We start from the raw sequence: 22,794 nt of genomic DNA on the forward strand, positions 1-22,794 counted from the left end.
GGAACTTGCAATTCCTTTAAGGATCTCAGACACGCCAAAGAAGCCGCTCTCAGGGACGCCGCTCAGGTTGCCCCCCCACAACGGTACCAACTGAAAGAGACTTTCCAACCACATAGCTGAAGCCAGGGGAGACGGGTCCAGTTCTTATGGCCATAAGAAACCAGATGCCAAGACTCAATACCCAGAAGATCCAGGCCAGGGAACTGAAGCCATGTTCCCTCCAGGACACTGGCATTTAGGAGAACGTGATGTTTCAGTTCTAGGGTCTGGATCTCCTGGGATTTAAGCTTCTGCATCCGATGCTTCCAGCATCCTTCCTTGCTGAAGCCAGGTATTACCAACATCCAGGCAGTGATCCTCAAGCACCAACTCTGCTGGACTGGACAAGTCCCAAAATAAGTGCTCTCCTCCCAGTTTAGTTGCACGCTGAGATCTCACAGTGGCCAGGGGAAATGCTGCCAGAACGCACTGAAGGTAGACCTCAAGAAAACAAATGCCAACATCAAGAGCTGGGAGAAGCTGGCTGCCAACTTACCCCAAAGGTTAACTTCAAACTTCTCTCAAAGCAGGCCGCTGCTTGGTTAAAGCATCTTGCCATGAAAGCAAAGAGGGAGGGAAAAAAAAAAAAAGAGAAGAGAAGTCTTAGCCTACCTCCCCCCTGCAGAAAGACCTGCAACTCCTGTGGACCGGTCTGGAGCTCAAAGATCAGACTCTGAAGTCACCTCAGGACCCAACACTGAGCCATGGGAGAGATCATCCTCGAAATCGAGGGATCGCTGCCGCTGACTACATTCTCCAGGATCCTGGTTCCACTAGTCCCCCAGGCCGAGCTCTTTGCTTGTCGCACACACCGGTGACTTTACCAAGGCAAGGGTCTGCATGGCACAGCCTGAGCTTATGCAGTCGAGCCCGACTGGCACGGAAAGCCTCCAGCAGGGGCTCAGCTGCAGGCCCAAGCCCCAGCTAGACTCCAAAGGCTTGTGGAGGAAACCCCCCAGGCACCAGTGAGGCAGCAAGCACTTGGAGGCTGCCCGACTGGCCATGGGCACCAGGGTCTGGGTGGCAGGGCCCTCCCCTGCAAGGGAGAACACTTCCAGACTAGGTCCATGCTGCACTATGCGAGATGCTCCTGCCCCAGCATCTGACCCAGCCGGGGAGACCACCATGGGCGGTGGCCTCCCGAATCCCAGCACCAAGCATTGCCTGCCCAGAACACCCAGTACCCTGGACTCGCACAAGAACAAGATGCCTTTAACCTCATTTGCAGACTGCTCCTTGTCTTCCCAAAGTGCCTAGAATACCAATGAAAGCAGCAGGCTCCCAACCCAGTCTCCAGGCAGGCAGGAGCAGACACCCCGCCTGCCCGGTCAGCACTCCTGCTCTCCCCCCTCTCCAGCTTCCCAAAGCCCTGCTGCTTCCCAGCTGGGAACGAGAGAGGCAGATGCTCTGCACAGCAGACTGCTTTTGCAAGGCTCAAAGCCAGAAGCCCAAGGCAGAGGCGGCGTGAATCAGAGCCATATCAGTGCAGGACGGGGCAGCCAACAAGTGCAGGATCAGCCAGCAGACGCACCTGGGCTGCACAGGGCCTGACACAGAGCAACCCTATGATTGGACCACGTCCTTGGCATCACCGTCTCCAGAAGCTCAGGCCTCAAGACGGGCAACAGGAGAAAAACTCCCCGCACGGAGACGGCCAAGCCCGTCTCTGCTCTCCACCAGCCAGCATTCCCTCAAAAGGGCCAGGACAGTGCTCCATCCAGCCTAGTGGCCCGTCTCTGACGGCAGCAGGGGTGAAGCTATGCAAGGAGAGCAGTGATGCCCAAACTTCTACCCTGGCAGGCTAGATGGCCAGTGCCCAGTCCACTGGGGGACTACATCTGGCCCCTGGTCCCCAATTCAGCTACACTGAAGGGAAAATGGGGCCTGGCCACGATTCAGCTGCACAGTGGGGCCTTGAGATTTCAGCACCAGGGGAGAGTGGTGGTGGTATTAATGGCCACTGCTCCAGCACCCCGATCTAGAGTGATCCACGCCCTACACAATCCCTTCCCTGGCACCAACCCTTATGGGGTTAGAGATGCCAGAGGGGACACCTCTAACTGTCCTGAGCAACAGCCACAAAAACTGATCCTCCATGAACTTACCCGGTCCCTTGTTGCACTTGCCTGTGCTCTCACCTCCACCACTTTGTGCCAATGAAGTCCACAGCTAACAAACGCTGCAGCAAGGTGTCCTCCAGCACAGGAGGCTCCTAACTGAACCCTTGGGGATACAGGGGCTCCCCCAACACATGGGTAGGAAGACAGACCCGCACCTTCTTACAAAGGTGAGAGAAGGGCTCGCAGGGTGAGACCGCCCAGAGCCAGCTGCCCAAGGACACCGTTCCCACGCTGGTCTGAACCTGGCACAAGGTCTAGCTGTGTTTGGAGGCAGTGATTCTCTATTGGGGTGCCTCTATTGGCAGATCCTTTCAAGAGTGTCGAGATGTATTAGCTAGCATTGTGAGGTGTGCAAACTCGATGCACAAGATAAACCCAGATTTTTTCAAGTAGGAATCCAGTGCGAGAGCCACTCTGGCTTGATGTTGGCTCCAAGCTTTTTTCTAGAACAGAAAAACTGCTCTATTAAGTTTTCCTGTAGTTAAAAAAAGCTAGAGCCACTGATAGTCCCCCATCCCACGCAAGCGGGGCGGCTGGCAGACAACGCTAACCCAAGGCCTGAACGGGAATGCCACGAAGCCGCTCCAAGACTCCAGCCCGGAAGCTAGGAAGTGCTGGGGCCCTCCGTCGTGAACAGCACAGGAAGGCCAAGAAACCTCTTCCCTCTCAGTTTTCATTTTCTGGGAGCACTGCCAGCTCCGTTTAGCCAGAGCAACCCCAGCCCAGCAAGGAGAGGGGCTCTCTATAGTTGCAGCATGTACAGTCACCTGTATGGATCACAATATGCCTTATTTTAAAAAGAGAGAGAAAAATCACAGCACATCAGGACAGTCGGCAAGGTTTCCCCAGCACTGAATTAGGTCTGGCCTCCTGCCAGGAGGTGAGTGTCGGGAGGGTGATATTTTTAAAATGCAACTGGCTGGCTGCGATGTGGCTGCCAACATAGTCACAAAAGGCCCCAGGGCCTGATCTCAGGTGGGGCAGTGGCTTTCTGCCCATCTGAAGCTCCCTTAGGAGTATGCATTGGATCAGACTTATTTTTCCCCTCGTGTGCAGTTAGACAGCTTGCCTTGCACCCCAGAAGCAGCTGCAATCCAGCACCAAGTGAAATCTGTCTCCGTTCACATCAGGACTTGCTGCACCTGGACTGCAGCAGCCCTCATCCTACAAACAGGAAATGAGACTTTGGTAACAAGCCCAAGGGACTCCAGTTTCAACCCAAGCCTGAAAGCAGACTGTGCACAGAGCACATCCTCATCCTGAGAGCCTCCGTGCTTCAGGACACAAGGCTTCCCAGCTGTTATTACTAGTAATATTTCCTTTATAGGCCATAGGGAACCGAAGTGCAAGGCTGTTGCTGGTTTCATCCAACAACCAATAAAAGTTAGGCATCCTAGGAAGATATGGGCTCTCCTTCATGAGAGGGGCTGAGGTAGAGGCCATGCACAGGAGAGACTTTCCAGGGGCTGCTTTCTCAGAGCCCAATTCTCTGGTGCAGGGTGCAGACCCAATGGCACCCCATGCCACCAGAACAGACATGCCCGGCTATGGCACGATCACCCCAGAGCTGGGGGAAGGGCCTGGGCCAATCCACATGCTTCCCTCCCACCTCCCAGACTTACTGCAGCCTTCAGGCTGCTCTAACACACCAGGGTCCAGGGTAGAGCAGAGGGAGGCTTCCTGGGATGGAAGGATCATGGCACTGGGCCATGCCACTGCAGCAAGGCAGGGGCTCAGCTCCTTCAGCCAGCTCTGGAGTTGAAGGCTGTTATTCAATCCCCACTCAGTTCTCTCCTCAGCAGACTGAGTAAGCAGACTGAGTAAGTGGGGAGAGGCAGGCACGGCCAACGCCCCATCACTGCAACCACAGGACAGCAACCAGTTAACAAGGTGGGGAGGGGAAACAATCCCCATCTTGCAAAGCAAAGTAAGATCTGCCACAGGCTGGCCCAGCCAGAGCCAGAAGGAAGATGCTCTGCCCAGGGTCACAAGGGGCTCCAATGGGGCAGGGGTGGAGCAGTGATGTTTCCCTGCTACCAGAGCGGGGAACAAGATGCCTGGGAAGGGGTGGGCTCTCCACTACTGGAGAGGCTCAAGGAGAGGGTGGACAGGCACTGGGCAGGGATGATCTAGGGCAGCAGTTCCCAATCCATGGTATAGGGCCAGTCTGTCAGCAGTACGCATTAACAGATTTGATTTTAATTTCTTTAGATGACAAATTTGCAGGTGGTACTTAACACTATCATTTTTAATTGGCGGTGCACAACCTGTCAGTTTGGGAACCACCAATCTAGGGCATTTCCCAGGCTTCTGGGCTGGGAGAGAATTCCCTACCATATTGTTGTATGGCAGTGGGGTTTTCTTTATGCCTCTCCCAGAGGCACTGGGGATGAGGCTGGGCTGCGCCGATGCTGCCGCTGGCACCAACCCCTGAGGGTCCTGGCTGGAGGGTCTTGCCCCTGCGCTCAGACTCAGCCCCATGCTGCACCTGGGGCAGGAGGGGGATCCGCCCCCCCCCCCTCAGACTGGTCTATACTGGGGGGCATTTGCCTTCTTCTGTAGTGGGGGCACAGCCTCAGCCTAGGCTCTCTGCAGCATTCATGATCCCCCTGGCAGCAGGACACTGGTGCCATGACCCCCCTGTATCCCAGGGGCAGGGGCAACTGTGTCATGTGGCTCCAAGACGGGACACGGTTGGGGGGGGGGGGGGGGCAGCAGCAGCAGCAGTGCTCAGATGAGGCTGATCCTGCCTCAGGCAGGGCTGGGACTGGGACCGGGACCAGGGGCAACTGTGCAGCTCCCCAGTTCTAGGGCTCTGTGGGGTCTCCGTTTTGCTAGATGACCTGGGGGTTGGACTAGATGCAATTTCTGGAGCTCCCCTCTATCCCTACAAGCAATATCCCAGTGCTGGAGAAGAAAAAAGCCCCCAAGAAACCAAGAGCATTTGTGCAGGGGAAGAAATCCTTCCCAGCCTCACCTGGTGACCCTGTGAAGCCATGAACTGGGAATGCCAAACACCTTCCACATGGCAAGAATGACCCCACCCCATACCCTGGGTCAGCTCGAGGGCTGGTGTGATGTGTGGTGTGGGAGTCCTGGTTCAGCTGGGTAAAGAGTCAGCAAATTGCCTTAGCAGGCCCCGCTGCCTTGGACTGACCCAAAGCTCAGCACTCAGCGCAAGTATCATGCCCCGTTTCTTTGTCAGACCCCAACACTTGGTGGGTGGCCAGCCAGGCACTGCTCCAGTAGCCAAGGCTGGCCACCCATCAAGCCTGCCACAAGACCAGGCCAGAGCCAGCATTCAGGGCAGCTCCCTGCCCTACTACTGCTAGTGAGGTTAGTCTGTCCACAAGTATCTTCGTTTCTCCCCGCTTGCAAAAGAGTGCGCCAAGCAGTTCCAACCTAGCCAGGCAGAATGAATGGGCAGGTAAATGCCGCTGACTCCAAAAACAGCTTATTGGAAGACTCCCACCCACTCCAAGTAGTCAAGGGCATGGCTAGACCCATGCCACAGCAGTCCTGCAGTGGACGGACCCCTGCCAGACACCCCACAAAGAGACACCTGCTCTGCCCAGACGGTTACCCCAGCACAATGGAGCTCCTGGTAGGTGCATAACAGCTGCGCCGGGGCAGCCTGCTTGTTTCTCAAGCAGAGTGTCCGAATCCCTGGAAAGCTCAGGAAGGTATATGGCCCAGAGGCTGCCCATTATACCCCATTAAAGAGGGCAACCAGCTCTTGGCCACTTCCCAGGGCACTGAAGCCCAGAGCAGAACATAAATCCACTGAGAAGGCCACAGAAGACGGATGCAGCTGTCCTTTCTGGGGAGGAGTCCACGGCAGCCACCAAGGACCCTCACCCCCAAAAAGTTGCACACTCTTGTTTCCCTCACGGCTTTGGCATGTCCTAGCTTGTCTGGGGTAGTGGGATAAGGGGAGCCATGGACCTTGGCACCACTGCTAGTGGCAGCCAGACCAGAGCTGGAGAGGCGGCATCACCCTGGAGGACACTGAGCAGGCAGGAGACAGCAGCAGACAGCACGTCTCCAGCAGGACCAGACCGGACGCGGCTGCACCCAGTGGCTGGAGCCGAGCAAGGAAGCTCTGGTGATAGAGCCCACGTACCGGAGGCAGCATCGCAGCTGCCACAGGCACCAGCCAAGAAGATTCCCCTTCCACTCGACTGCTCACCGGGGTAGGAGACTCCAGGCCAACACACCTGGGACTGTCCCAGGTAAGAAACACATCAGAGCAGGCAGCTTCCCGACAGCAGAAATCCCAGGCTGGTGCTCAAGGCAGAGCACAGAATTGGTTTCTTGTCCTGCAAAGACACTCCTCCCCTAGTCCCCAGCAGTCAGGGAGTCCCTAAGAGAATCAGTGGCAGGACCCTAGGACCGCTGCAGAGAGGGGGAAAGCCAGATGCATCAGGATGGGGGGCAATGGAAGCCCAGAGCTGCTGGCAAGCCATGAGGAGCAAGGCAACTCCACCTAAAGGAGGGGGCCAGCCCACCGGTGACTGACAGACCAAGGCAGTAAGCTGGACAGCACATTCCTGCTCACTCCCCTTTCACTGCTGTCCAAGCCTGCAACACTTGCATTAGGTTCCAGGGTGAACATGCAAGGCACAGGCATCTCCATCAGGTATCACATGCACCCCTCCCTCATTGCAGCAGAAACCAGTAGGGACTGGGGAACAGCCTGGCACATGACAGATGACCCCAGGGACAAGCCCCCAGCTCTGCAGGAACACTAAGTCAGTGGGTCCTGAAGGCTGCCCCCAGCCCTGCCACTGGCTCTCCTCACCACCCCAGGCAAGTCATTTGGCCTCCTAGGATCATCTTCCCCACCTGCCAAGGAGGAGGTTGGCACCTCTGGATATTAAGAGCTGAGCCCAGCTCCTGGACAGTTTTGTTGAGCTGGAGGCACCCTCTGCAAGACAGGCCCACAGGCCCTGTGGGAACCTTTAGTCCAAGCAGCAGTAGGCAGGCTTCAGGGAGAAGCCAGAGCCAAGGAACTGAGTGGATTCCCACAGGATCTGGCCCCAGGCCTTCCCCTGGCATTGCAGCACCTTCCCCACCCCCACTGCCTGATAGGCAGGGACCAAGACCCCCACCCAGCCCCAGCTTCCACAGCTCCCTCCTATTCCCCCCCCAGCTCCAACAGGCTGCATAACCCCTCCAAGAGATCCCTGCAACCCAGAGCTCCAGCTTCTGCTCTCAGCCACAAGAACTTCTGCCCCCACTCCCCCTGAAGAGTCTCCCCCAGCTGTGGGGGGTCCCCCCAGCACTGCACACCTGCTGCTCTGTGCCTGTCCCACCCCACAGCAAGGGCCACCCCTCAGCCATAATGCTAGGACTGGAGATGAACCAAACTAGAGCAGCCACACACAGAGTGGCTTGGGCAGTGGAGGTAGTCCTAAAAGCAGCAAGTCAAGGTGGGGCATGCAGCAGACGGGGCCTGAACTCAGAAGGAAGAAGTGGGTAGATGAGGAACTCCTGAACGGGGGCTGAGTTCACCAAACCCCAAGGGGAATCCTTGCCAGGCACAGCTCACACAGCTTTGGCTTCATTGGTCCTCATTCATCTCCAGGTAGCCACAAGGAAGTTTCTCATCATCTCATGCAGCAGAGAGAAGTTAGTATAGTCCCTGCTGTGCAAGCTGCCCTGGATAGCAGCTGCCACTCAGTCCACTACAGATCCCAGAATAACATCCCCTTGTACACGACCCCGCCAGCTGTCTAAGCCCTTGCTGGAAGCCGGTGGAGAAAGCTGGTGCAAGGGCAGGTCACCCCGGCCATGGCTCTGAAGGGGGTGCAGCAGGGGCACCTCCACTCTGGGACAGTTCCACCAGCCATTTCCTCAGACCCGATGCCAGCTGTGGAAGTGGCCCTGCGATTTCATAGTTTCTAGGGTCGGAAGGGACCTGAGCAGATCATCTAGTCCGACCCCCTGCCATGGCAGGAAAGAGTACTGGGGTCAAACAACCCCAGCAAGATGTTCATCTAACCTCCTCTTAAACACCCCCAGGGTAGGAGCCAGCACCACTTCTCTTGGAAGCTGGTTCCAGACCCTAGCCGCCCTGACTGAAGTAGCACCTCCTGATGTCTAACCGAAACCTACCCTCTGCCAGCTTGTGACCATTATTCCTGGTCACTCCTGACGGTGCTCAGGGGAACAGTGCTCCCGCAATGCCTGCTGATCCCCCTGACTAGTTTGTAACAGGCCACAAGATCCCCCCTCAGCCTTCTCTTGTGGAGGCTGAACAGGTTCAGGGCCCATCGCCTCTCCTCGTAGGGCCTGCCCTGCTGCCCCTGACCATGCGAGTGGCCTCCTCTGGACCCTCTCCATGCTGTTGACATCCCTCCTGAAGTGCGGCGCCCAGAACTGGACGCAGTCCTCCAGCTGCGGCCTGACCAGTGCCGCATAGAGGGGGAGGATCACCTCCCTGGACCTGCTCGAGATGCATCTGTGGATGCATGCCAAGGTGCAGTTGGCCTTCCTGACCGCCTCTCCACACCGCCGGCCCACGTTCATCCTGGAGTCAATTTGGTAGGGTCTCCTCACCCCCCTGTCCTTCCAGCCACCTTCTTGTTCTCTCCTCCCTGCCGCTGTCACCTTTTAGCAGATCCAAAGAGCCAGCACTTGTTTTCGTCATCTGCAGTTCCCAGCTCCAGTGATGCCAACAGGCCTCCACCAGCCAGAGCTTTCCTGCAAAGGGCTCCATGTACCCAGGGCATTCTGCCTCTCCTGTCACTGTTGCTCCAGACTCCTGGTCTACATCTCGCACCAGACCCCCAAGCTCTGTCAGATGCCCGTTGCCATCCCAGCCGCTGCAACCATGCACTCGTCTAGATGTGTCCTCTCTGCTCCACTCACCATACCTCCCTCCCATGCCCAGAGGGTCTCCTAAAGCCAGAGCTGTTAGCTCACCTCACTCACTTTCCACCTACTCTCCCAGCTCCCCATTCAGGCACTGTGAGACCACTGCTGCACCCAGACAGACCCATGCCATTAGCCCTTGCACCTGACAGGCTAGGAAGCCCCAGAGTGCTTGATGCTACCCAAAGAACTGCTACAATGCTAGCAGCCCAGAAAAGCGACAGAGGCATGCCAGGCCAGGGACCTACTGCCCAATTCAGGAGGACAGGGGACATCCAAGGGCAGCAAGGGCAAATGCCTTTTGCAGTGACCAGAGTTGATGGCTTCATATTGCTGCCTGCATGGAACCAGCAATCTGCTCAGGCACTGGGGCAAGCACCCATCTGCAGCTGTCCTCGACCTTGCAAAGCACAGAGGAATCTCATGGGGCCTCCATGGGGAAGCCTTGAACAAGTGGCATCCAAGTGGCTGTCCCTTAAGAGCTGGTCAAGCAAGGCGATGCATTTTTAGGCCAAGAGCACAGAGCATAGCAAGAGCAGACATGGGGTTGGAGCACCTTGTCACAACCCCTCGCAGCCCTAGAGCAACCTCTCAGCCCTGCAGCTGTGCTAGACAGTGCCTTGCATCCATCTACATCTCAACGGGCCTGGAATGGGAGCACAGCATGACGGAGCATGCTGGAGGACAAATGCATAGCTCGGAGCAGGACCAGCCCAGCAGCAGGCCAGACCAAAGGACCTCCTGAACTCCCTTCCAACCCTCATTCTCTAGGACCTTTAAGAGTCAGGAGCCAAGGCAGCCTGTGGCCAAGCAAAGCCCGGGTTTCGTTTTTTTTTTTTTTTAAAGAGATCCGCCACCATTAACTCTAGGGCACCTGGGATCACCAAGGCAAGCAGTTGCCTATTGACTGCAGGACAGGAAGAGGCAGGTTTGATGAGCTCCAACCTCCCACTGCTATGCTAAGACTTAACATCATTATCTGGCCCAGGATAGAAAAAAAGTCACAGGAAACAAGGGTTGGAAGGGACCTATGGAAGTCGCATCTAATCCAACCCCTGCTCAAAGGAAGACCAGCCCTGACTACATCATCCCAGCCAAGATTTTGTCTAGCCAGGTCTTCAAAGCCTCCAAGGATGGAGACTCTGCTCCATGAGTAAACCCATCCCAGTGCTTTACCACCCTCCTCATGAGCAAGTTTTTCCCCCCCCAATATCCCACCCTGCTGCTGCAACTCGAGACTACTGCTCCTTGTTCTGCACTTGCTGTGCATCTAATGGACCTCAGTCAGGGGGTTGGACTAGAAGTAACCTCCAGAGGTCCCTTACAGCCCCACTGTTAAGATTTTTATAACTCCCCCCACCCCAGAGTCCCAATACCTGGGAGACGTGGCGAACAGAACAATGCATCAGGTTTTGTAGCACCCTCAGGCCAGAAAAAAAAGAAGTCCCCAGCCTCTTTCAGACAAGTGTTGAGGCTCCCAGTCTGCTTCCCTACCCATCCCCCTCAGACCCTGCAGTTCTCCTCTACTTTTTCAGATTAGAAACCACTTAGAAAGATGCAGAGAAGCTTGAGGGGACACCAGCAGCTGCAAAGAAGCCTGCTGGCCAACAAGCTGGAAGCAGGATCCCCCACCGAGAAGAGCTGCAGCCCATCCCCCTCCTTGGCCACGTCCCACCAGGGCTGGGCTACAAATTTCACAAGCCAGGTGCTCTCCTAACATACAGTTGCTCCAGCCTAAGAGGCACAGGGAGGGAAAGGCAAGCATGTGCTCAGGCAGGTTGGTGTCTCTGCTCTGGGGGTATGTGGAGCACTGCCCCCCTACACAGCAATGACTTGCTAGCAGGTTTATAGAGCTGGAGAGAAAGCCCAGCAGCATGGGAGTTGTTTGCAGAGGGTAAAGGGCATGGAAGGGAGAACTCACATGCTTGGGGGAAGGGTGAGCAGATGAGCCAGAGCTGGCCCTGCCGAGGGGAACGGGGACAAGGCCAGGTCAGCAAGATGACAGTTGCAACACGATTGACCTAGACTGAGAAGTCAGCAGAGATTCACTGGTGTGAAGAGAGCAGGGGGACTTGGGGAAGAAAGCCTGGCCTACAATGGAGAGCCTAGATGGGCACAGAGTGTAGGGTATAGCAATGGCAGCAGCAGTTCAGAGAGGGCAGAGCCTGGCCAGAGGAGTACAGGAGACAATCCAGGTGGCTAGGTAGGCAAACAGGACCTCACAAAAGAGGCCTATGATGAGGAGCATGAGGGAAGAGGGCAACAAAGCCAGCAAGGATGGAAGCTGCATGGGGAGCAGCAGGCAGCTGCAGGGAAGGCTGGACAGAGCAGCCAGCAAGGGTGCAGGCATAGCACCACCCCAGGGACCTCCAGAACAACAGGTCGCTGGAAGACAGAGCAACAGACACACAGAAGGCAAAAGGCACGTGGCTGGGGGTGAACAAAGTACACAGCTGCTGCAGCCCCCAGTGTCAGATGCCAGGGAGATGCCCCCAGCAGGCAGCTGACTGCCTCCCACTCATACTCCATGACAACAAATCCAGCAAGGGGGAAGTGGGAGTTCAAGTGCCCTGGTCCATCCTCTTGCTCCCAGGACTGCATTCTTGGCAGTCTCTGGGGAACGCACCTTCAAGTCAAAGGTATCCTTAGGAACCACCCCTGGGCCAGACACCAGAACCTCTCCTCTTTACCAAGGTTGCCGAGCTGATTAGCAGCATCCTCCAACCTGGCCCAGTCTCACTAGGTCCGCACTTGTGGGCAGCTCTGCTGGAGACCACAGCAGATTTCTAATTGCAGTCCAAACACCAAGCAGGAAGGGAGTAAGCCTCTGAGCTTTGGAACCCAACCAGAGTCACATTAGGGCAACTACTAGGGAACCTGGAACTGCTTCCCACAGCAATCTGCGTTGCAGAGCCAGGATTCAGGGTGAATCCGAGACAGGCCCCAAATAGCTCTAGCTGCTGGAGAAAGCAGTGCTGGATGCAACAGGCCTCATTACAGCATCTAGCTGTCCGGCTCTCTTACACACAGAAGGTTGCAGATGATTTCATAGTGGTCTACTGAAGCCAGGAGGAAAGGAGATGCCGAGCTGGCTTGGGTTTCCTCTAGCAGTCCCTGTTCACAAGCCCTGTGTGGATAGCAACTCCTGAAGCAAAGATTCATCCCGATGAAGAAAAAAAAGTTTTGGGTGCCTAGAAAAAGTAGTGAAGCCCCTCTTACGCATCTGGGACCCCCATGACCACAAAAATCACCAAATGCTTCTATCCATCCTCTCACCTCCCTGCCAGACTCAATGCTCTTTCCAGGTCCCTTCCAGCCCCAATGTCTATGAAAAAAAATCTATGAAGCAGCTGCAGAGAGCACCTGGGGTGCATGTACAAATGCAGAACCCAAGACAGGCTGGCACCAACCCCTAGCTAGTCTTGCTTTCATCCATCCTAGCACCTGCCTGCCAGTATCCACACTGGCTTCATACCACCAAGCTACAGTTGTCATTGGAAGGCACCACCCTGCTCAGACAAGATCATTCTCAGTGCAGCTTAACTGCTTGAAGTCAAAGCCCCAGCTGCCCCTGGCACTAGTGCCTCCAACTGCTGGCTGCAAGTGAGTAGATGGTCAGCCACACAGGCTCAGCCAGGCAGGCCCTCCTCACCACAGCAGTGTGCAACGTCCAGATTGATCCCACTCAATCTTCATTCACATGCTGGGCTTCTCAGGCACGTGGCAAACACCAGCCACAGTCCTGAAGTAAAAGGGAGGCTCAGGACAAACAGGAAGGAGCCAACTCCAATTCAAAATGGCCTGCAGTGCTTGCTACTCTGCCTCTGGAGGGGATGAAGACCTGGGACCTATACCCACACACAAGGCATCTAGGAGCAGCCCATGTACTCAGCATGTATTGCTCCAGCCAACTTGGAGGTGCAGGGGGAAGCTGGCACTCAGTCTTTCCTAAAAGATCAAAGTAGTTACAAAGGAGCCCAAAGGACCACCTTAACAGTGGTGCCCTGTGACCAGTGGGGTCCTTCAAGGCTCTGTCCTAGGACCCATCCTGTTCAACATCTTCATTAACGATGTGGACATTGGAGTCAGGAGTGGACTGGCCAAGTTCGCCGATGACACCAAACTTTGGGGCAAAGCATCCACGCCAGAAGATGGGCGGGTGATCCAGACTGACCTGGACAGGCTCAGCAAATGGGCAGACGAGAACCTGATGGTGTTTAACACCGAAAAATGCAAGGTTCTCCACCTTGGGAGGAAAAACCTGCAGCATCCTTATAGGCTTGGCAGTGCTACGCTGGCTAGCACTACAGAAGAAAGAGACTTGGGGGTCATCATCGACCACAAGATGAACATGAGCCTCCAATGCGATGCTGCGGCTGATAAAGGGACCAAAACGCCGGCGTGCATCCATAGATGCTTCTCGAGCAAATCCCGGGACATCATTCTCCCCTTGTACTCGGCCTTGGGGAGGCCGCAGCTGGAGTACTGCGTCCAGTTTTGGGCTCCACAAGTCAAAAAGGATGTGGAGAAGCTTCAGAGTCCAGAGGAGAGCCACGCGCATGATCAGAGGTCAGGAAAACAGATCTTACGCCGACAGGCTGAGAGCCATGGGACTCTTTAGCCTGGAAAAGCGCAGGCTCAGGGGTGATCTGATGGCCACCTATAAGTTTATCGGGGTGACCACCAGGATCTGGGGGAACGTCTGTTCACTAGAGCGCCCCAAGGGATGACGAGGTCGAACGATCACAAACTCCTGCAAGACCGTTTCAGGCTGGACATAAGGAAGAATTTCTTTCCTGTCCGAGCCCCCAAGGTCTGGAACAGTCTGCCAGCGGAGGTGGTTCAAGCACCTACATTGAACACCTTCAAGAGAAAATTGGATGCTTATCTTGCTGGGATCCTATGACCCCAGCTGACTTCCTGCCCTTTGGGCAGGGGGCTGGACTCGATGATCTCCCGAGGTCCCTTCCAGCCCAAATGTCTATGAAATCTATGAAATAACAGGCCCCGCTTTAGACAGGCAGGTCAGTGCATCTGGGCCGTCACCCAGCCACACTGAACTGGGTGGGCAGATACTCCAACCCAACAACCCTTTCACAGGACCAGCACAGGCCTGAAAGCAGGATGCCCAACTTGCCCTTTACCCACAACATGCAATGGCTACAATTCTTCTGTCACCCAACTCTCCCGCCGCTGCCTGTGCCTCAAGCCATCCAATGCTACATGAGTGCCCTCAGTGCAGGAAGGAGGGTTTCTGCCTGCTGGGTCTCAGCTCCCCACCCTTGAGCTTCCAGCAAGTGGCCACCTGCAAGCTGGCAACACTTGGAGGCCCAGAGCAGCACTCAGAGTGAAGCTGAAACAGAGAAAGGAAACCTGCTCCCACGAGAGCAAAACCCCGAAAGCAAGAGACCAGAGCACAGAAAGGCTTCTCTTAAGGGTGTGGAAAAATGAGACAGATAGCAGGGGAGAGAAAACAAACACTGGGGGCGGGGGGGACAGGAGGACCTGCTTTGGTTTTGGGTAGAAATCAGGCAAGAGGGACATTGGGTGATCTGGAAGGGATAGTAGCCAGCACAGAGGCACCCCCCTCCCCCATCACATACACATCCTCCCCCCAGTCCCGGATCTGAAACTCAGGGGTAGAGACTGAACAAAGATGAAGAACTGCCCCCAGCACATGCATGCAGCAGGTGCTTGTCCTAATCCACAGCTGGTTTAAAAATGACCACCTTGCTTTAGACTTGCAAAACATGCCCCCCCCAGCAGCTTATCACCTTGCTGCCCTGCACCAACAGCTCCCAGAGCACAAACACCCAGTGGCCACAAAGCTCTGGAGGCACCAGAGGCAGCACGGGGGGTTTCTGCCACAGGTGGTTCAACAGAGCATCTGCAGCAGCTGGCAGAGCAGGGAGGAGGAAAGAGGGGATCCCACCCCACCCCAGAGGCCAGGGCTGCTGCTACCAGCCATCACCATCTGGCAGGAGAACCAGGAAGTCCAGCAAGCTCCTGGGATTGCCAGGCAGCCACGGGCAGCAGGTTGCAAGGCTGCCAGGAACCCAGACTCTTCCTCTTCGGGGAGCCCAGCATGGATGTGCTCGCCAGGAACCATCCTGACCAGGCTGGAGAGACCAGGCTGCGCAGGCCAGGGTGAACAGTCTCTGGGTCAACCCCTACAAGCACCAGGGAGCCAAGTACCGACCCCCAGCCACCACCACCCTCCCACCCCCCACACGTAGCCCAAGGCAAACAGGGGCCTCCCCTGCACCCAGCCCAACAGGAAAAGCCACCCCGCCACACCGCATCGTGCCAGACCCCTGCACCCACGGTGCAGTGGCATGCACACACAGCAGCCTTGGGGCAGAAGGCAACCCCCTCCCACTGGCACTGCACCCAGCCATGTGCGCCCGGGAGAGATGGGCCCAGCCGGGCAGCCCCGGGCAATCCTGCCTCTCCCTGACCTGGGAAGAGGCTGCAGGGGGTGGGGGGGCGCACAGGGCTCGGCGCTGCACACACCCGGGACAGGGAAGGGAAGGGGGGGGGGGGGCGCTTGCACGCCGGTGCCCGGCGCTGCACACACCCGGGACAGGGAAGGGAAGGGGGGGGGGGCGCTTGCACGCCGGTGCCCGGCGCTGCACACACCCGGGACAGGGAAGGGAAGGGGGGGGGGGCGCTTGCACGCCGGTGCCCGGCGCTGCACACACCCGGGACAGGGAAGGGAAGGGGGGGGGGGCGCTTGCACGCCGGTGCCCGGCGCTGCACACACCCGGGACAGGGAAGGGAAGGGGGGGGGGCGTTTGCACGCCGGTGCCCGGCGCTGCACACACCCGGGACAGGGAAGGGAAGGGGGGGGGGGGCGTTTGCACGCCGGTGCCCGGCGCTGCACACACCCGGGACAGGGAAGGGAAGGGGGGGGGGGGGGGCGTTTGCACGCCGGTGCCCGGCGCTGCACACACCCGGGACAGGGAAGGGAAGGGGGGGGGGGGCGTTTGCACGCCGGTGCCCGGCGCTGCACACACCCGGGACAGGGAAGGGAAGGGGGGGGGGCGCTTGCACGCCGGTGCCCGGCGCTGCACACACCCGGGACAGGGAAGGGAAGGGGGGGGGGGCGCTTGCACGCCGGTGCCCGGCGCTGCACACACCCGGGACAGGGAAGGGGGGGGGGGCGCTTGCACGCCGGTGCCCGGCGCTGCACACACCCGGGACAGGGAAGGGAAGGGGGGGGGGGCGCTTGCACGCCGGTGCCCGGCGCTGCACACACCCGGGACAGGGAAGGGAAGGGGGGGGGGGCGCTTGCACGCCGGTGCCCGGCGCTGCACACACCCGGGACAGGGAAGGGAAGGGGGGGGGGGGCGCTTGCACGCCGGTGCCCGGCGCTGCACACACCCGGGACAGGGAAGGGAAGGGGGGGGGGGCGCTTGCACGCCGGTGCCCGGCGCTGCACACACCCGGGACAGGGAAGGGAAGGGGGGGGGGCGCTTGCACGCCGGTGCCCGGCGCTGCACACACCCGGGACAGGGAAGGGAAGGGGGGGGGGCGCTTGCACGCCGGTGCCCGGCGCTGCACACACCCGGGACAGGGAAGGGAAGGGGGGGGGGCGCTTGCACGCCGGTGCCCGGCGCTGCACACACCCGGGACAGGGAAGGGGGGGGGGGGCGCGCTTGCACGCCGGTGCCCGGCGCTGCACACCCGTCTCTCACCATCTTGACGATGCCGCGCTGTAGGGCGGGCGCGGGCGCGGCGCCGCTCTGGCCGGAGCCGGGCGCGGAGGCCATGCCGGAAGCGGGGCCGGAAGCGGAGCCGGGACCGGAAGCGGAGCGCGTTCGGAACGGATCCGGTACGGACGCAGCCGACTCAAGCCGCCGCGCGCCGAGGGGGAGGGGGCGGCGCCGCTCCTCTTTATACTCCGCCCGCCCCCTGCGCGCACGCGCGCTGAGCCCTTTGGCGGGGTGGGGCTCCCCGCTCCAAGCCAATCGGCAAGCCGCGGGTTTGGCCCCGCCCCTGAGCGGTAGGCCAATGGGCGCCGGGGGGCGGGACTTCCGGGCCGCGCGGGGCAGGGACACGTCGGCACAGGGCGCTGCGCGAGACCCTGGTGCGGTTGGACGCGGGTTCGAGTCCCCGCGCCGCTGCTGGGCGAGTCCGTGCGATGCCCCCGTTGCGTCCTGGCACATGTTGTGTGCAGCCCCCGGGGCAGTGCCCCCCTTCTCCTTCCCGCTGCAATGCAAGTTCGGGTCCCACTGCCTCCTGGTGCAGGGCAGGACACCCCCTGTCAACAGTGTGGCCCTGCCCTTGGTTTTATCATAGAATCACAGCAGTCGGGTCGGAGGGACCTTGCAGATCTTCGAGCCCGACCCCCGCCTGGGCGGGAGAAAAACTGGGCTCAAATGACTCCAGCTAGGGAGACATCCAGCCTCTTCTTAAAGCCCCCCAGGGTGAGAGCCAGCACCACTTCCCTAGGAAGTTGGTTTCAGATCCCGGCCACCCTGACCGGGAAGTAGTTCTTGCGGATGTCTAATCTACACCTCCTCTCCAATAATTTGTGTCCTTTGTTCCTTGTCATGCCAGGGGGTGCTCGGGGAAACAGTGTCTCCCCCAAACCCCTCTGGTCCCCCCTAGACGGTCACCGAGTCCCTGCTCAGCCTCCTCTTGTGGAGGCTGAACAGGTTCAGGTCCCGTCGCCTCTTCTCGTAGGGCCTGCCCTGCTGCCCCCGACCATGCGAGTGGCCTCCTCTGGACCCTCTCCATGCTGTCCACATCCCTCCTTGAAGTGTGGCACCCAGAACCTGGATGGAGTACTCCAGCTGCGGCCTGACCAGTGCCGCATAGAGGGGGAGGATCACCTCCCTGGACCTGCTCGAGATCCATCTGTGGATGCAGGACAAGGTGCGGTTAGCCCTGCCAACCGTGACCTCGCATTGTCGGCCCATGTTCATCTTGGAGTCAATAACGACTCCAAGATCCCTTTCTGCCTCCGTGCTCTCAAGAAGGGAGTTTCCCAGTCTATAAGTGTGCTGCTGGTTACTACTGCCCAGGTGCAGCACCCTGCACGTGTCAGTGTTGAAACGCATCCTGTTTATGTCAGCCCACTCCTGTAACCTATCCAGGTCTTGCTGCAATCTTTCCCTCCCTACTAGCGTGCTCACCTCACCCCAAATTTTGGTATCATCAGTGAATTTAAACAGGTTGCATTTCACCCCATCATCCAAGTCACTGATGAAGAAATTGAACAGCGCAGGCCCCAGGATCGACCCCTGGGGGACTCCGCTGCCCACTTCCCCCCAGGTCAAATGTGACCTGTCCACCACCGCCCTCTGAGTGCGACCCTCCAGCCAACCTGCAGTCCATCTGACTGTGTAGGCATCAGTGCCACAGTCGCCTAGTTTTCTAATGAGGATGGGGTGGGAGACGGTGTCAAAGGCCTCGCTGAAGTCTAGAAAGACTACGTCCATGGTGACACCTGCATCCATTGCCTTTGTGACCCGATCATAAAAGGCAATCAGGTTGGTCTGACAGGACCTGCCCCTAATGAAACCGTGCGGGTTGCCCTTGAGCATCATCCCTGAAGCCGGCCCATCACAGATGTGCTCCTTGAGGATCTTCTCAAAGAGTTTCCCAAGGGTTGAGGTAAGACTGACAGGCCTATAGTTGCCCAGGTCCTCTCTCTTCCCTTTTTTGAAGATGGGGACCACGTTAACTTTCTTCCAGTCATCTGGCACCTTATTCTGGGGTCAGCTCCCCTAGTCTTTCCCCACCAGGGGGTAACCCGCAGTTGAGCCTGGATGATAAAGAGGACCTAAGAAACCGGCTCGTCATGCTACGGACCCGGGTGCACATGTAAATGCAGCACCCAGGAGTCATAAACTTAGGCAAGCTGGACTCAATCATGCTCACATTTAGTAAGGGAGAGAGCTGGAAAAGCCCAGGGTCAGCTTAGATGCACTAAAGTGGAAGGGGGGAGCTGAATCTGGGGCGGGGAGAGAGAAGAGGTGGCGTGGAGCGGGGGCATCATGGCTGTAAAGACGAGGGATGTCAATCTCACCCTTTTGGTACCAACTTATGCAGGCCATGGATCGCTGATCATTGCCTGGGCAGCCTCGCTGAGGCTGCCCAGTGGCTCTGCAGACCTGCTAACTACTGTCCTAAGAAACTGCTCACCTCAGCTGTCTGTGAGACCCCCCTTGACACGTGCAGCCTCAACCCCAAGAGCAAGATCAGGCAGGCGGCTGGTTAAAACCAAGAGAGATCCATGCTCCCTCCGCTGGCCTTGGCGCTCAGAAGCTGCTCTTTATCATGGGCCAACAATGGGACGTCAAAGGAAGGATACAGGTGAATGCTGCTCCAGGATGGGCTCTACCTCCCCCTTGTATGAGGAGGAGCGGTCTCCAGTGGGACTGGTCCCATCAGTGAGGAGTGCTAGGTTTGCCCCTTTCTCTGCAGAGACCTCCAGGAGATGGGGGCAAAGATGGGCTCCATGAACAGGATGGGGGACTGAGATGCAGGCACCTTGGTGCTCTGTACTTCTATTGCCCTCTTCTGTCCGCCGCTATTAGCCTGGAAGCTATTTTGGGGTGTGCACTGTCTCTGACTACATGTAGCACCTGGCGGTACTAGGCTAGGATGATATTAGGGGCTCCTAGGAATTAATAGGAGATGCAGGTACGCTAGGCTGCAGTTATGCTAAGCTGTAGTTAAGCTAAAGCAGCATAAAAGACCTTGGGAGCAGCAGGCTTCACTGACTGCTGGATGGCCTGAGAAAAGATGCAGCGAGCAAAAACATCAGTTCAACATGAGAAACAGGAGCTGAACAAATAGAGAAGAAATTGCTAGTAAAGTAGAGGTAACTGGAGGCCAGCTGGAGTCAGCAGGGGTGAGCTGGAGATCACAGGCTCATAGATGAGGAGGGTTGAAGGGAGCTCAGGAGGTCACGTCTAGTCCAACCCCCTCCTCCAAGCAGGACCAGCCCCAACTACATCGTCCCAGCCAAGGCTTTGTCTACCCGGGTCTTAAAAACCTCCAAGGATGGAGACTCCCCCACCTCTCTGGGTGACCTGTCCCAGTGCTGTCCCAGTAAAGCACTACCCTCTCAGTGAGAAAGTTTTTCCTAAGCTCCAACCTCAACTTCCCTTGCTGCAGCTTGAGCCCATTGCTCCTTGTCCTGTCATCTGCCCCCACTGAGACCAGTCCAGCTCCGTCCTCTTTGCAGCCCCCCTGCAGGGAGGTGAAGGCTGCTATTCAATCCCCCTCGGTCTTCTCTTCTTCAGACTCAATCAGCCCATTTCCCTCAGCCTCTCCTCACCAGTCCTGTCCCCCAGCCCCCAACTATTTTTGTTGTCCTCTGGTGGACTCAATCCAAGGTGTCCACATCCTTTCTGTAGTGGGGGGGGCCCACAACTAGACACCTAGCCAAATTCAGTAGGGAGTGAGCTGGAGAAGCCCAAAACCAGAGTCCTAGATACCTGAATGTGGCTGAGGGAGTGCGGGGGGAGCCGCAGTCAGCCAGGAATGAGCTGCAGGTGCCTGGATTGGGCCAAGAGACAAGCGAAAAGGGGCATCTCAACAGGGAGAGGAAAATGAGCCAGCACAGGGTGGGGGCACCGCAGCTATAAATACAGGGGTGGCGAGACTCCCCCTTTGGGAGTGATTTTAGGGGGCACCCGTTGCACCCCCAGTATAACAACAGCCCCTCCATCCCAGGTACAGGAGTTTTAAACTCAAGCCCACATCTCTAGGAAATTACTCAAGTCTGTGCCAGCTGCCAGGAGCCAAGATGAGGGCCCATACCTCTTTTTTCCCCCCTTTTTTTTGGGGGGGGTGGAGGAAGAGATATTTTATAATTAAACCTAAACATTGCATGCTTTTCCCCTCCTGCAATGTTTGACCCATGCTGCTGCACAGTTCTCATGCCTGCATGGGGGTGGGGGGTTTGAAAAGCCATTTGTGGCAGCTAGCGGTGGCTTTATACCGCAACAGGGAGAAGAGAAGCCACGATGGATTCACACCCACTGGGCAGGGGTTAAACCTACAGTGCAAACCAGGTCTGGGGAGTTGTCAGCTTCCCATGCCATCACGTCTGTTATGGGTGGTGGAAAATTATTATCCTTTCTGTCTCCCCCTCTCTTCAGTGGTCACACGGCAAACCCAGGTGAGGTATTATCTCAGCATCATCCCAGCACGGTGGTCTTTCCTTTGGCCATGAGCATGGAGCATCACCTACTCTAACGATTGCATTGGTTTAAGGAGCACCGGTGCAAGACCCTCCAGCCAGGACCCTGCAGGGTTGGCGCCAGCAGGAGCATTGGCCCAGCCCAGCCCCATCCCCAGCTGGGGCTGCAGCCCCCGGCACCCGTGGAGGAGGGTCTCTCTTACGTAAGACATCCAACAAGGACCACACTGTGCTTCCTCCCTCCCATCTGGCATGGAGGATATTCTGGTGGCTCCCTGAGATCAGGTCCATGGTTTGGCTGCCTGACAGAGGACCACACCCTTCAGTGTCGACCACCGTGCATTCCCAGTGGGATTGCTTTCTGCTCCATGATTTGTTTTATCGGCAGTCAGCAACTGCCCGGTCATGTTGTCATTTTATTGTGTATCACCAGTACCCGCCCCTGTCCCTCCCATCGGATACCAGCACTGAGTCAGTCTGCAGGGGTGACATTGCAGCTGGCTTCACCATCAAGCTGGGATCTGCCTGGTTGTTTCTCCACTAAGACAGCAGCAACCACAGCAAATGGCTGCATAGTAGCTTTCTTCTGTAGCCCAGGCGTGTTCAGAGTGTTCGGATCTGCTGAAGTCTCTGGGAAGACCTCGTCTTCCTTATAAAAGATGTCAGTGTCCTCCCCTAGGGTGGGTGCTGTCACATTATTTCTCCTGCCCTGCCCAGGCCTGGCCTCATGAGTCTTTCCTCCTAGGGAAGCCCCTCCACAGCAATCCTCATCATCGCTGCCCTTCTCTGCACCTGCTCCAGCTCTTCTCTCTCCTGCTGGGGGTGTGGGGCCCAGGCCTGGGTGCAACATCCCATGCATCTACCAAGGGGTACTGCAGTCCTTTCTATCTTGTTCACATTTCCCTTCTTAATCACCCCTACCATGTTGTTTCATAGATTTCATAGGCATCAGGGCTGGAAGGGACCTCTGAAGATCATCGAGTCCAGCCCCCTGCCCAAAGGGCAGGAAGGCAGCTGGGGTCATAGAGTCCCAGCAAGATAAGCATCCAATTTACTCTTGAAGGTGTTCAATGTAGGTGCTTGAACCACCTCCGCTGGCAGACTGTTCCAGACCTTGGGGGCTCGGACAGTAAAGAAATTCTTCCTTATGTCCAGCCTGAAGCGGTCTTGCAGGAGTTTGTGACCGTTCGATCTTGTCATCCCTTGGGGCGCTCTGGTGAACAGTCGTTCCCCCAGATCCTGATGAGCACCCCAACAAACTTATAGGTGGCCACCAGATCACCCCTGAGCCTGCGCTTTTCCAGGCTAAACAGCTCCATGGCTCTCAGCCTGTCATCGTAAGTCTGTTTTCCTGACCTCTGATCACGCGCGTGGCTCTCCTCTGGACTCTCTCAAGCTTCTCCACATCCTTTTTGAACTGTGGGGCCCAAAACTGGACGCAAGACTCCAGCTGCGGCCTCACCAAGGCCGAGGACAAGGGAAGAATGACGTCCCGGGATTTGCTCGAGAAGCATCTATGGATACAAGCCAGCGTTTTGGTCGCTTTACTAGCCGCAGCATCGCATTGGAGGCTCATGTTCATCTTGTGGTCAATGATGA

The 22,794-nt window shown here is 57.4% G+C and overlaps 1 protein-coding gene across 1 annotated transcript in view; it reads right to left on the minus strand.

Moving 5' to 3' along the window:
* The window catches only part of SND1 (staphylococcal nuclease and tudor domain containing 1), a 231,867-nt gene extending 214,925 nt beyond the window's left edge, over nt 1–16,942 (minus strand). The window contains exon 1 of the mRNA XM_090041370.1: nt 16,733–16,942. Within this exon, the coding sequence (XP_089897496.1) occupies nt 16,733–16,807 (75 nt within the window). The 5' untranslated portion in view covers nt 16,808–16,942. The remainder of the gene's footprint in view (nt 1–16,732) is intronic.
* Nucleotides 16,943–22,794: the final 5,852 nt, after the last annotated feature.

Source organism: Crocodylus siamensis, chromosome 4 (assembly GCF_052110815.1).
Source record: "Crocodylus siamensis isolate JL-2025a chromosome 4, ASM5211081v1, whole genome shotgun sequence".
NCBI lineage: Eukaryota > Metazoa > Chordata > Crocodylia > Crocodylidae > Crocodylus > Crocodylus siamensis.